The 15,276-nt window shown below is 41.8% G+C and overlaps 1 protein-coding gene across 3 annotated transcripts in view; it reads left to right on the top strand.

Moving 5' to 3' along the window:
* Positions 1–15,276, top strand: part of TMEM132B (transmembrane protein 132B) — a 233,907-nt gene that overhangs the window by 149,868 nt on the left and 68,763 nt on the right. For all 3 annotated transcript variants that reach the window (XM_057414845.1, XM_057414847.1, XM_057414846.1), the window contains one exon: positions 14,137–14,323. In XM_057414845.1, coding sequence (XP_057270828.1) covers positions 14,137–14,323 — 187 coding nt within the window. The remainder of the gene's footprint in view (positions 1–14,136; positions 14,324–15,276) is intronic.

Genomic DNA, 15,276 nt, shown 5'->3' with positions numbered 1-15,276 from the left:
CTCTAATGGTATCTTCTTTTTCTTAAATTTATCTTGTAAAGGCAGAAGTAAACTTTGAACTTGATGTTCTAGCCACAATTTATTATATTTTGATTTGTACTTTATTAATGATGGTCCTCAGGAAAAAAGGATTAGATTTAGATGAAAGTAGATTTTCATCTTCTGCCCACTGAAAGCAGCTGTAAAGCCACATGGACTTCAGAGAGTAAAGCTTCCTGTGTGCTCCTATCCTGTACATTGAGCATCTGCTCTGGACTTGAACACTGCCAGGGATGGGGCAGCCACAGCTTCTCTGGGCACCCTGTGCCAGCACCTCAGCACCCTCACAGGGAAGCACTTCCTAAGATCTCATCTCAGTCTTCCCTCTGTCAGGTTAAAGTCATTCTTCCTTGTCCTGGCCCTACCTGCCCTTGCCAAAAGCCTCTCTCCAGCTTTGTTATTGGCCCCTTTAGGCACTTGCTGCTCTAAGGTCAACCTGGAGAATTTTCCAGGCTGAACAACTCCAGCTTTCTCCTATGCTCCCCAGCCTGTCTCAGTAGCAGAGGTGCTGCAGCCCTCAGAGCATGTTCATGGCCTCCTCTGGACTCATTCCAATGGGTCCGTGTTCTTCTTATGTTGGGCTGTCTTTGGTCAGTGTTTCTGACCCCACAAGGTTGTACAAGGATGCTGAAATGGGAGGCTGTCATTATAATCCATCAGGGGTGCTCAGACCAGCAAGGTGGCAGTGAGGCTTGAGCATGCTCTGGGGAAAACTTCCCAGGGCAGTGTGGATGTGGCAGTGAGGAGGGCCCACGGCACAGAGCTGGTCACTGGTGGCTGGCACAGAGACGCACAGAGGAGCAGGAGCAGGCAGGAAGCATGGATGGATCTGCCTGGGGATGGCCAGATGTGCAGTGGAGTTTGCTGCAGTGCAGGATGTCCCTAGGTTAGTTGAGACCAAGTGTGGAGGACCTGCCTGCAGTGACACCAGGATCTGGGGACGAGAGCTGGGTATGAGCCTTCTTATTTCTCTTCTGTTTGATCTAGTTGCTTTGAGTTTCCCTTGTTTAATAAGTTACATTTTTGAGGTTTATTGTTATGAAATCTGGCTTTATTTGAGTTGCAAAGGCTTTTGGTCTTCTTTAGAGAGCTCATTATGAAGAAAAACAGTAGGCAGTGGATGTCAAAGCTCTGGCGTCCCAGGAGCTCATTATACCTGGTTTAAAAAAAAAGAAATTAGAAAGTGGTCACAGCATGAGCAATCCCTGCTTGTTTTGTAGGGGTTACACAGGACCTGGAATTTACTGCCAGTATAGAGAATGATCCTGCCTCATTCTGGGCTGTCCGTGCTGCCTTTGTGTCCCCTCTCTCCTGGGACCCTGGGGCATGGTGGTTTTCCTTCCAGTGGGAGTTGCTGGACAGAGCTCCTTCAGAAACTTTGCAGCAAATCCTTCAGTAAATAAATCGTGAGCAAACATCAACACCTAATTTTCCCTGGGTGGGTGGAATGTGAGAACAAGAGTGATGAAAGCTGAGAAACAAATGAGTTTCCTTCTTCAAGCAGTATTCTTTGCAGGGCTGTGGGGTGTTTTGCGCTCTGTAGCCTGCCTGGTGCAGATTAGCTGGGAAACACAAGCTATCTGGTTGAGGACCATGCAGGAGGATGCCAGGATCTACAGGGTCACCTCTATGGTGCAGTCTCCCTGATGATTAATTTACTATAGGGCTTACCTCTCAGGGTCTGTTAGTTCCCATCGTCCTTTCTTATCCAACAGGAAGTGTTGGGCTGCTCAGCCAGGATGCCAGGTTTGCTTTACCTTGGTTTTGTTACTAGGTGTTCTATGTTCTGTTCTTCAGCCAGGTCTCCTTTTGGATGATTGTACCCACCCCCTTATGTATGTTAAATAAACAACTTCAAGTTGTTCTTTCCTGCTATTTAGCAAAGATTTGGGAAACTGAATTCTCCCAGTTCAGCTCCCTGTCCACAGTAAAATTATAAACGCATGATGTAAGATTAATGAAAGCATCAAAGCACTGGGTGGATATTCCCATTACTGTATACAAGCTAGACAGCATCCTCCTCCACCAGCTTCCTAGTTTGATAAATGCCTTGAGCTGATTTAAAAATATGTGGGTTATTTTTAACCGTGGTAGCAGAGCCATCTGTATTGTATCTGATGAAGTTCTGTGATAGAGCAAATTGATTTATTCTATCTCCTTATACTAAGCTTTGTGTTATAAATAAGCTAGTTTGAAGTACATGATGTCATTGAGCTTGAAAGTCTCTAGATAAATTTGTGCTTAAAGTGTTTGTGCTTTCTATATGAATTTAAATTGGTGCAGATTGTTATAGCTCTTCTCTGTCTCTGTCTTGTGGACTGCAACTCTCTGAGGTCAGGACTGTCTTTATGGTTGTGTTTGTATGAAATACACAGAGGGCCCAAATCCAAGACTGATTCTCTCATATGGTACATTGATAAAAATAAGAGCAATCAAAAAACAGAAGCACACATTTGATGGCAGGATTTTCAGCACTGCAAGGAATTGTGTGTCTGAATCCTACAGTTTGTTATAAAATACAGGGCACTAATGAGGAACTCATTTCATGTGAGGTATAAACAGTCCTGGCTATAGAAGGGCATGCCCTGTGCCACAGCAAGACTGAGCTGAGGTCAGATTTTGAGATCTTGGCTTTGATTTCCTGTTCCAGGAGGACTCCGGGGCTTCTGTGAAAGACCATGGGAAAGGTGCCCATGCCAGGAAGAAAAGGGAATTAATCAAATGCTGGGAAGAATACAATAAATCCTGTCCTAGTTGACTGCTTACAGAACCAGCAACAATGGTTGCTTGAACAAGATAGGGCTTCCAAAAGAAGTGGACTAGAATCGCTGTTCCTGTCTTTAAAGGGTGGTTTTTGAGAGACCAATATTGAAGACAGGATGTTGCCTAATGAGTGCCATGTATGGGGCAGATTTTGCTGTAATTAAAAAGAAAATGAGCAATTCTTTAATTGAGATCTGAAGATTAAAAGTTAAAAGCTCAGTATCCTCTATTACTTACTGTCAGCTAGGAAGTACATTGTATATGCGTAACAAACCATTGCATTTTAAAAATGGAACCATAAAAAAGCTGCTGTAATTTAAAAGCAGCCAATTTGCCAGGAGTACAGTTTGCAGCTCTGTCACTTGCTAATCAGTCTGTTAAACATAATAGCCATTCCTGTCTGGAGGCAGTTAATCATGTTGTGAATGCACTTATCAGCGCGTATTAGAAATACAATACAAGACTTCCCGACAGAGGAATGGATGCAATTACTGCAATCAGTATACATTTAGCTACTGTCTTCTACCATGGTTTTCCTCCCATTTCTTTTCTTTGTTGGTTTTTTTTTTTCCTCTTTTAAGTAACCCAGCAGTGACAGATTTTCTCTTGGTAAAATATAAAGGATGTGTCCTTGAAAGTGTTAACAGACTGCTCAAATGCAACCAGTCAGTGTAAATGAGAGGTGGCTGCTGGCTGGTTGAGCCTTTTCTGGACCTAGCAGTGTTGGAAGCTGCTGGCTTGGAGTGCTGTGGTGATGGTTTTCAAGGCCTTTGAGCATTTTCACTGATAGACTGGAAACATGTCTGTGGAGGCATTTGCTAAGTGGGGGGGAGCTGAAGTTGCTCCATTTGAATTCAGCTAAAGGAGCGCAGCATATGGATGAACTCATTTCCTTTCTCCCCACCCCGTGCTTCTCTACATCTAAATCAATAGCAATGAGGGATCTCAAAGTTTTTGAAAGGGGATATTGAAAAAGCATGAAAGCTAATTGCTTCCAGCATGACTACCCACCAGCAATGGGTGTAAATACAGCTGTCTCAAAGAATGCCAGGACTCACAAAATGTAAGGATTTCAGATAAACAATTTCCCAGGGCTGAGCATATTCTTGTGTGGGGAGGAAGAGAGTTGGGAGGAGGGATGGGGGTTATGAAATCCTGAAAAGACTCAGAAAAAAGAGCAATAGGAGGGGGATGATTTTGTCAATGCTGTTTTACATTAACCCTTAACTTTAAGGATGTTTAATGCAGCTGAGTGTGGTTTGCAGTGCTTGCAGGAACCTACCTTCTTTTGCTAGCAATCCTTTTATCTGACTCTTTGTTCTTCATGACAGCAAGGTTTTTTGCTGTGGTAACATTTGTAATTGGAGCAATGAAAACGAAAAAAACAAAACAATCCCCAAATTGTGTGACTATTACAGTGGGTAATAAGGGTGTCAATATAACGTTGTATCCACCGCACCGGTATCTTAGGTATTGTTCTGCTCATGTCATACGTTGCTCAGACTCCATGAGGAAATGTGGGAGGTCCCAGTGCGATGTCCTTAGGGGTAATTCTTCCCACTGGCCTCACACTGGTGAGCAGCTTGGCTTTGGACACAGGGTAAAGCCTTCACTGCTAAGGAAAGTCATTGAAATGAAGTCCTGGGGGGACATTTCATCACTTAAACAGGGGCGGGGGGAAGGCAGGATGGAACAGCACTTCTCCCCTTTCCATTTCTCATTATTCCTTTTCAGAACCTAAATGAATTAACCTCACTTAGTACTCACTTGTGCTTGAACTCATTTATTCATGGTATGACCTTAGCTCTGAGCAATATCCGTGCAGCCCCCCATTAGCTGTCACTATATTTGAAATCCATCATGTGTTGGGAAATCATTGTCTTGCAAGTGTGACAAAGTAGTGATTACCCTTTGAAGAGGTGACCTAGAGTCATTACGTGGTGACCCTGGTGTTGACCTCCCTTTCATGCCATTAGGAAGTAATTGTGGAATGATTTTTAAAGAGAGAAATATTAAATCTGCCCCATTGCTTTTAGTTACTTGGAGTTATCTTTGCACTTCTAGGAAAATTTGGGCTTATTTGTAGGATGAAAATAGGCTTTTAATGGAGTGACGTGCATTAAACTGCTTGTTTCTCTCTTGCGTTTAGTTTTGTTGGGAAGATCAAGACTTTAAGCTGATGGCGGGTAGCAAAGGGTGGAGGCACACAGAGAATTACTGCAGATGACTTTTTCTGTTCATAGGCTGAAGGCAGACCCTGATCCACCCTGTGTTTGCTCAGCTGGATGAATTAATCTTGTTTATTAATTAAAACATGGGCACAGGTGTTTATCTGCCAGTTTCACTTTCACGTTTTTGTTGTCTGTTCAGTGGGTATCCACAGTGAGAAGAAAAGTTTAACTCTTTCTTAAAACATAAATAGCAGCCTATAAACCAACAGGGTTTTATGCACACCGGGGGTCTCCTGGGGACCTGGGGAGAAAGGAAGTCCTGTTTGTGTTAATGGGCTACACTGATCCCTGCCTTCACTTCTTTGAGGACATTGTCATGGCCATTATTTGTTAGCAGAAGTGTGACTTGGCCGCAGGACACCCTGCACATCATCTCTCCATCTAGGAGTACATTAGGTTCAAAGAAGGCTAGGTCTGACTCATTAGATGCTTGATTTTGTTTAAAGAGAATATAGGAGGAATAGGTGGAATCCTGCTTGGATTTGTTCTGTCATTATTTCATGCAGGTGTTATTACTGCAGCTTCTATGGCAGACTCATGAGTTTTGTACACTCTTAGCAAGAACGAAAACACTGTTTTTTTAATTGCCCCTTGTCTTTGCTGGCTGCTTGGCATTCTGTTATTTACTCGTTTACACTATGTGCCCATTAAGCAAAGGATTACGTTCTAAAGGTGTTGGATTAGGCTTTTTAAATCCTCAAGTGGAGAGCACCATTTGTCACTGTTTTCATGTATCCTCCAGCACATTAGGTATATTAGTGTCAGAGTCTGCACCTTGTATCCCCTTTCCTTTCATTCATAAATTCAGTGTGTGGGGAGTTTGCATCTTTAGATCCCCTGTGGTTGATTTTTGTCCCCAGGCAGATCCAGCTGTCAGTCTCAATTGCAGTTCTGAACTCTAAATAGCAACTGCATTGCTAGCAACTTTCTCCTAGGTTGTCTGGTCGTGGTTGTCTTTTCTGATGCACTTGGTGTATACAAAAGAGTCTGATCACTTCATGCTAATGATGGGCCTATGAAAATCATAAAAAAGAGGCTGATCACTTCATGCTAATGTCAGGGCTGTAAAAATCATAAGGTATTTAAAGTGCCAAGGAAGCATGTTGTTGGAAACGTGGTTTGAGCCATTAGGGTGCGTCCAGGGCACTTACCCAAACTTACCTCTCTAGGAGGATGAGGAAGCTGCATACCCATTTGTTGATAAAAATTCAAGAGTCACCAAGTGACTCCTTATCACAAGTTGGACTCACGCTCTTTAAAAGGTCTTCTGAGAGCCTGTGGAGAAATGGTCTCTATATGTGTGTTCCTGCGTTGAAGAGAATTTCTTGTGTCACTGAATTTATTATCCCAAATTTTCAGTCATTGGTTCTTTAAAAATCCATCTCTGCTTTATAATATGTTTTAGGTGCATGCACAGCAATGTTGAAAATACACCATGTGATTATGGTATGTAAATATGTGAGAATTTCTGAATAGTTAAAGAAAAGCTATAAGCAGGGTTTGGGCTGTTGGTATTTATTTACTGGTTAGGATTCAGCATAAATCTTTCATCATGAAATCATTCTTATTTTTCTGACAACAATAGCTCCCTCTATACTTGTATCCAACATCAGCTAAACCCTGGCTCCAATTTTGTACTGGATGTGTTTGTTATATTCCCCAGCAAGATGCTTTCTTCTGGCGGAGAAGCTTTATTTCAAGAAATCCACAGCACAGCAATAAAGAGGTTCTAAATGGTAGTTGGAAAAATTTTCCAGTGCAGTCAAATTGCTTTCTTAAACCCCAGAAGATTACGTGCTGCTTCAGAAGGGGAGAGTCATGGCAAAGAAACAAATGGAGCCCCAGTGCCCAGCAATACCTGTTACCACTGGCGCACACCAACTCTCCATCCTGAATGTGCTCCTGAAAGTCCTGTTTTGTTAAAGGCTAACTCAAATAGTATCTAAGGAGTCTTCTACCAGAAGAATTCCTGTGTACTGTCACAAGGTTGGAAGCAAATAAAAATAATGGAAGCAATTGTCTCTGTTGTCTCCAGGGTTGTCATGATGATGTTGATAAAATCAAATAAAGTGGAAGTTATTGCAAGTTGTTAGTGAGCAGCACAGTTGTGAATTGGCAGTGGAAGAAGCTGAAGAGCTTAAAAGGTTTGCTCATTATCTAGATTTATTGTTTTCAGTTGTGAGAAAATGTTTGCTAAGCAAAATAACATTAATAATAGCTGGTCCTGGTGGTGTGTTTGGAACAAAAATATTTTCTTCCTGTTTTTTTTTATAGCTTTTAGTGGATTATTAAAAAGTGCTGTGTCAATCCGTACGTTCTGAACAGATTTAGCAGCTTGGTTTTCTCCTCTGTAGCCATTTACATCTGCATGTGCATCTTTGAGGAGCAGGTTTTTTTACAGCAGTGAAAGTAAAAGAAGATCAGGCACTAAGAAATGTTTTGCAAAAGCCTGTAGTTGGTATGAAGTCAGCTGCATGACAGAGCAAGTTCTCTGTTAGCAGAACACACTGCAAATTGTGCTTTTGAAATGCATCATGAGAGGAAACCAAGCAGACATTTTCCATCTCTGGAGCACACTGCAACACTCAGGGGTACCTGCTCTTCTTTCTGCAGGGCTCCCAGCCAGACCCATATCCAGTGAGCCCCTTCCTCAGCAGCCTCCCCTGGGAGAACAGTGGGAGTAGGCTGCTTCCAAGGTTGTGTAAGGCTTTGTGTGCTTACAGCCTAGTGGAAATGATACATGCTGGGAGAAAAGGGTTTAAGCTTTAATATCCATTATCAAGTCAAACTTTGTATGTAACACAAGGTATGGCCATTTCACCTCAGGAAGTTGTTCTGAGGTAGGATCTGTGCTTAAGGATGTTGTAGCTGCTGGAAGGGCTGGCCGTATGTAAATCTTCATAATTCAGAAGCTGGATGCTGCTCAGTTAGCAGGTATTTGTTCTCATTTCCTTCATCTCAGGCTGCTGGGATCTTAATTTCCTAAGGGGGAGAAGGTCAAGACCTTTAATCTGGATCTTTTCCCCAAGAGGTCCTGGCTGGCTGCTGCTTCATTTGACTTCAGCAGGAAGCTAGGGCCTTGAGCACTTCCAATCAGTCCTTGAAAAGCCTCCTCTTGTGTTTGCTCTTCAGTAAACCATGCTTATGAAATTAATCCTCTTGGGATCAAAGGAGTGAGACCTATATTACTGAAATATTTTATAAACTCATGTACCTTGCTTATGTAATCCTATTCTCATTGAATCTGGTGACAATTTATCAGAGGGAGTAAGAATTGACCATTATTAACCTTGAAAAGATTCTCAAGCAACATGATACCAGACATTTCATTATTTTCAATTACCTAGTGTCTGCTGCATGGTTTTTAGAGGCTTGTTTACACTGCTGTGGGCCTCATAAACAGATTGCCATTTACTGAAACCATTATTTTATGAATGAATGAAACTCATGATTTCCTGTAATAGCCAAGTGCACTAATAGAAGGGTCTGACTTTTATCAACTAAATTGTTGGTGAGCTGGCTGTGGGAGCCAGGAGCTCTCATCCTTCACTGTGGCATTCTGCATGCTTCATTCTTTCTAGCCATACGTAGGACAGGCTCTTCAGTTTGCTTGACAGTGTAAATCTTCCTTAATAGCTAATAATAGGCATTTGTTTATTTCAGGTAACTATTCACCATTTAGAGTGTCACTGCCATCAAAACATCAGTCACTGTGTTATCATTCCTGTACTTAATTCAGTAATTCCACGTTTGGCTTAGACAGAATTTAGGAGTGAATTAAATTCAGTATTATTTCAATACCAGGTGATTTTTGTGGTACTTAGTAAAACCTCTCACATTAGAACTGTAGTGAACATGCACAGCAATCTATTATTTTGTAAAAAAACAGCAAATGCAGTTCCATATAAATGCTTAGTAAGGTAATATATCATAAAATGCTTTGGGTTGAAAGGGACCTTGAAGCTTACGCAGTTCCAACCCTGTGCCATGGGCAGGGACACCTTCCACTAGACCAGGTTGCTTCAAGCCTTGTCCAGCCTGGCCTTGTGCACTGAATGAGGCAGCCACAGCTTCTCTGGGCACCCTGTGCCAGCGCCTCAGCACCCTCACAGGGAAGAGCTTCTGCCTAAGAGCTCATCTCAATCTCCCCTCTGGCAGGTTAAAGCCATTCCCCTTGGCCTGTCCCTACAGGCCCTTGTCCAAAGCCTCTCTCCATGTTTCTTGTAGCCCTTTTAGGCACTGGAGCTGCTCTAAGGTCTCCCCTTAAGGAGCCTTCTCCAGGCTGACCCAGCCCAGCTCCAGAGCAGAGCTGCTCCAGCCCTTGCAGCATCTTCATGGCCTCCTCTGGACTCGCTCCAGCAGCTCCAAGTCCCTCTTGTGCTGGGGCCCCAGAGCTGGACACAGCACTCAAATGTAGAGGGGGAAAAAAAAAATCTGGTACTGGATTTGTTTTAGATATAGATTTAAAATACATTTATTTTTTCCTACTGTTTGCATCCCATAGCAGATTCAGGAAGAAAATCAGAATATATGTAACCAGGTAATGTGTTAGACAGCCCTCCAAAACCCATGTGAATCTTTTCACAGCATCTGAATGCAGTAACGCAAGAGTTCTCTAAGGTACTTAGGGGCACTCAAAACCCAGGCCTTAGTGTTCTAGTGGTTTGTGCAGGCTGTGATTTGTTCCTCTGGGAGAGTGTTGTTAGCTGTGGAGAGACTCCACTTGTGAATGGAGTACTTACTCCTGTATGGCTTAATGTACATCTAGAGGAAGAACTTTAGCTTGGCAAGCCCAGCAGGGCAGTTGGGCTCTGCATGCCTGCATCAGGATGTGTCCATTGCTGGATAGTTCTGCGACTTAGCAGTGTTTTCTTGTCTTGATTAACTCTTCTTATTCTGGTGTTGGGCAGACCTAGGATTGGCTTCCTTGAGCATGGATTTATCATTCTGTGCTAAAAGTCTGTTCTCTTCTATTCCAGTGTGGGGTCCCAACCATGCCTGCCTGCTGCTGGGTACAGGATGAAGACTGTATGCTAGAAAGCTTGACTGGGCTGTGGGGGACCTGGTCTTGGTGCATTAGATGTATATTAGGCTAAACCATGGGAAGTTGTGCAGTAGACTCAAGGGTTTGGGGGATCTCCTAGCTCCTAGCAGAGCATTGTGAACGTACACAAACAGGATTATAACTTGCAGTTTGAAGAAGAAGCCCTACTTACTGGAGTTTGCAAGAGGAAATAAATCCAAGCCTGTGGTTTCTTTTTCTCCTCTCACCAGAAAGAAAAATGTGTAATGAATGTCTCATGTCTGAAACACTGGGCTGGATTCATCAAAGGGAGTTAGTAATTACCAAATTGAGAGAATCATGAAGCGCTTTTCTAAATTTGAAAGGCTCATCAAGAATAGATCAGGAGCAGGCAAAATTAATAGTTATGAACTCATTTCCATAGAAATGAACTTATTAGCAAGCATGCCAGCTGCCTAAAATTATAAGGTCTTTTCCTTGTGCTTGCAGGAAATAATCTTTTTTTATAGAAGTAATTTTGACTTTTTATTTTTTTATTGCTCCTCTAAACTGGGGTTTGGCAAAGTCCTTCCAAACTGTGATCACTGGACAATAGAAATACTTAACTGAAAAGAGAGGAAAGATGTGGAAAGGAGAAGTGATTTATAGTCCTTGGATTCCATCAGACTCTTCCTGACGGTGCAAGTGTATTTAAGAGCAAGATGGAATAAAACCCAAGAAAAAGCTGAGGAATCCTTATAGGATAAAGTTTGGATTAGCAGGATTTAATGGCTGATAACAGCATGAGTTCAGTTGTCGTCCTCTCAGCTAGTGGATTTTCCCACTGGTAATGTTTTGTCTTCACCAGGCAGTTGCAGATCCACTTCAAAGACCAGCATACTGACCACCAGCTACAGATCAGACTAAAAGCTGAAGATTGCCATGGCAGGATGGGGTGACTGCTTTTAAAATTGGTTATAGTATAATGCTCTATAGCCAGGAGAGAGATTTAGATACAGGTGTTTTGATGTGGATTTATGAAGCTGATACAAGTAAATGCAAACCTTCAAAGTCGTGAGTATGGTTTAATCTGTCTCTGGTTTTACTTTAGCAACCCACATCAATTTCAGTGGAAAAATACAGTTGTTTTCTGCATAGTGTTATAGAGGGTGGTTAATAAATGGCAAGAATTATGCATATAGTACCAACCTTCCCCAGGGAAAGAAGCCCCTGCAGGATAAGAGATGCAGCAGCCAGTAGAAAGGCACTGGCAAGTGTTAGCAAGAAAGAAATTCACTTCTCAGGTTTTATCATGTGTTTGTTGTAAGCTTGTAAGAGACTTACAATAAAGAGGGTGGATTAGTCCATTGGATGCTCTGTGTTTCAGATACTGCAGCATTTGGAATTGCTTGAAGGCTGAAGAGCTAAAAAGGGAGATCATAATTTTAGAGAAAATTTACTTACCTGCTGTTAAGATACAGTAAGTCCATTTCTTTCAGCAAAAGTCAGAATGAAAAGAAATAGATCCTTTAATCAATATTAAGTCATGCTTCATGATTTGCATCTGAGACTAAGCAGCTAACATTTGATAAGCCATGTTGTTTTTCCAGATGATGATAAGCATTGGCTTTGGCACCAGGACCAATAAAGGCGTGGGAGATCTGGGAAGTCAGCTTTGCTTTAGTTTGTACATTAGTATTAGTTAGACCTGAGGAGGGTTTATTTGAGTTGCTGCTCTTTTGTGGATGCATAGAGACTCGTTTCGGATACGGCAGTGTATAACCATGTCTGTCTTTAAATGAAACTTATGTCTTTTACACTCTACAGCCGTGCTAAGGATACAGTGATGGTCTTTGCATATTTAGAGGCACAAGAGTTGTTTTATTCCCTGGCAATTACTTCAGCTTGCTGCATAGTCAAGATGCGCAATCTTTTCTTAGGGAGATCTGAGTCCCAGTCTGTCTTTAAAATATAAAACCATTATTGTGGTTACTTTCTGGATGTGTAAAAATTAAAACAGGAATGGAATAATAGAAGAGCACGATGGACTGAGCTCAAAGAAGTGCCAATCAGTGGTGCACATGGACTAGATTTATCAGTGAAGATTAACCCAATATGTTACTTAAGTGGTGAATCTAAAGCAAAACTCTCCATCAGTGGTTTTGTTCCAAATTTGAATCCACACATGGGTGTTTTTGTGCGTGGCAACTACTGACTTGAACAGATTGAAGCTCAATTGCAGATCTACACATAACTTACAGGCCCAGTATCTAGATCCACAGTCAGTGTAAAGCTCATCTCGAAATCTTATTCCTGTGTTACGAGGAAATTAATTTTATGTGATTTAGATAAAACAAACTGCCAGAAGTGATACACAGAAAACAGTGAAGTCGAGTGCTACTTTGTGGTCTTGTTTTTGACTTAAATGGTTTAATTAAATCCCTAGTATCGTGTAATAATTTTTGTCTTAAAAGGGTTTTACTGATTGTCTGGTTGACTACCCGAAAGATGCCTCAATAGCTTCTAGTTTTGCCTGGAGGTGGTTATTATCTTGTGTCAGCATGGAAAATATTTATCCTCCAGGCATTGAATCATATGCTTGTGGTGTTTGTTGTCAGAAAGAAAACATAAAAATCAGTTCCTGTTCAGATGGGTTTTTTTCTTTACAATGCGCCTTCAGAAACATATGGCACAACCAGATTCTGCCTCTGTGCAGCTGGGAAAAGGAAAAGGATGTTTTAAGTCTTTATTCTTTGTAGCAGAGGCTAAAACTTTTTATGAACACAGCTCTTAGAGTGATGACACACAGTGTACTGGGGGACGGGATGGAGGGTGAAATAATACCTGAGGGGTGCCTTCGCGCATGAGACACTGCCCTGTATCGGGAACAAGCCATCTCATGCTCACAGTAAGAGCACATTCAAGTCAATACAGAGCGGCCTAAAATGCTGCAAATTCAGATTTTAACCTATTTTATGAGTGCATACCCTGAAACTTCAGTAACATTGGCAACACTGATTGTCTCTTTGACGGCGTAAAATTAAGCGGCTGCGTCTGCAGTCAGGTTCGCTGCCTTTCTGTCCCTGGAAAGAGCATCCATGCTCTGTAAGCTGCACCAGCGTGCCACGCTGCAGGTGTCTGTCTGGGAAATTGGGGCAGGAACTGGCATGCTGCTTTGTAAACTACCTTAATTTTTGTGGAAGTAAAGCGCTGGATGAGCAGTCTGTTTCCTAAATAGGGCCCTGCTGTGGATACGGCAAGTGCTGTTGGTTAAATCTTGGTGTCTGTTTTCTTCTCTATAACATGAAGATAAGATCTGTCTTTCTAACCTGAGGATTAATTATTAATATTTACATAGTGTTTGACCAGAGGAGAGTGCTGAGTGTTGTTGTTAACAAAAGAAGCAGAAATAATTTAAACACGGTTCTGAATGCTGTGCATTTTCATCCATTTCTTTACCTTTAAACTTTTATTTCCAGATGAGAAATATATAATGATCACCATGTAATTACAAGGCTGAAGCACTAATGAGAAGAATGTTTTCATGAACTGAAAACAAGGATAATTTACACCCCATTTTTTGTCATGTATAATTTCTGCAAATCCGTGTTTTTCCACTGAGATAAAGAGAAATTTCAGTCTGAGACTTCCCCCCACCCCTTGCCTAGAGCTCATGTCTGATACAGCATGAGGAATGGCTGAGTATTCTATTGTTTCAGAGCATCAGAATTTGCAGCAACAAAATTATAATAATGCTATATTAAATAATTTAGCAGCATCTGTGCAATGCAGTTCCCAGGTTTTGGGGCTTATTCTGTACGTTCATTGTGATTATGGTGAATGAATATCACAGTTTTATGGGAAAAATGCCTCCATTTCAGGAAACTAAAAGATACAGTGTCACTTTATCTATAAAGTAGCTGTTTATGCTACTTTATGCCCAGTATATAGTTTTATTTGGGTTTCTGTCAGTGTCTTCAAGTGTGTATGTTGAAGTTACTGGTGAATCTTCTGGTGAATAGAGGAGAAATCGAAATACATGTTGTGACATCGTGACATCCTGCTGATGTTCTGGGAAATCCTGTTGTTTCTTTTCTCCAGAGCAAACATGTCCTCCTTCGAGATCCTGGAGATGGACTTTGAGATTGACAACACCAGCAGCCTGGCAGGGGCCCAGCAAATCACCTGGCAGGTGGAATACCCTCGAGATGATTCCTTGAGCGAACTGGTGGTCTCCGAGATCTTTGTGAGCCGGACGATGTTTGTGGGGATCGTTCCTCTTGCCATGGTAAGAACCTGCTGCTGCTGCTTCTTGCTAAATGTTTCCGTTGATTCTCGTTAGTATTCAAGGGGATGTGAGCCATTTTATTATATGCTACTTCCTATGCACCTGCTGCAAGTGATTTAAATGCAAAAAATACATTTCAATAATATTTTATTTACCTGATATGCTGTAACGGCTCCTCGGAAACCATTTGAATCTTTTGTGAAAATCCTTTACTGTTTGTGGATTATTGGCCTGGTACAGGGTAATAGCTCCTCTGGAGCCATTGTCTTCTGGTGTATTAATGTGACTGTCACGCATGTGCTTTAAGGGTAAATGTTGCAATTAGTTGGGACATTTTCAGTGAAATAAATTGGCATGCATGTGTGGGAAACTTCATTGCTAAACCAAACAACTGGACTGTTTCCTGCTTTGCTTTTCCCCAAAGAGCCACACAGCCTAGTGAGCTGCAAAGTGTCAGTTTGACAGAAGGTCCGTTTGGAGTTACAGAGAAAGGACAAAATGCTTTGTGAAGATGGAGGTGTTGGCAATGTTTTCCAGGCAGGGTTTAAGGTGAACGTGTGCGGAAGGCTTGAAGCTGATGGCTTATTTAAAAAATGCAAATATCTCCTTCTAAAAATCAAATGCACCTCTTTTGGGAGGGACCTTTGGCCTGCATTTGGGTCTGATGGACTTCTCAGTACTAGTGCTTTAAGCTTACACGTGACCAGTTATTTCAGTGGTGATATTCTGCTGTAAAACCATAGAGACAGCCAAAGAACCTGGATGTTATACCAGTTCTTTCAAGGACACTCTGGTAATATCTCACTTTCTCACAAACATTTGCCCTTCCTTTCTGAGTCCGTCTGTGCTGGTTTTCTTTCTGTTCCTCCATATAACCAAGAAATACTGGTGATTTCCTCTGCGTGGCTCCTAGCTTCTCTTACTAGGACAGAAGCAAGGAAAAATGCTTGTAG

Source organism: Pezoporus wallicus, unplaced genomic scaffold (genome assembly GCF_028554395.1).
Source record: "Pezoporus wallicus isolate ANWC-B61680 ecotype Strahan unplaced genomic scaffold, APGP_CSIRO_Pwel_v1 contig_8047, whole genome shotgun sequence".
Lineage (NCBI taxonomy): Eukaryota > Metazoa > Chordata > Aves > Psittaciformes > Psittacidae > Pezoporus > Pezoporus wallicus.
This window is presented reverse-complemented; position numbering and strand designations above follow the sequence as displayed.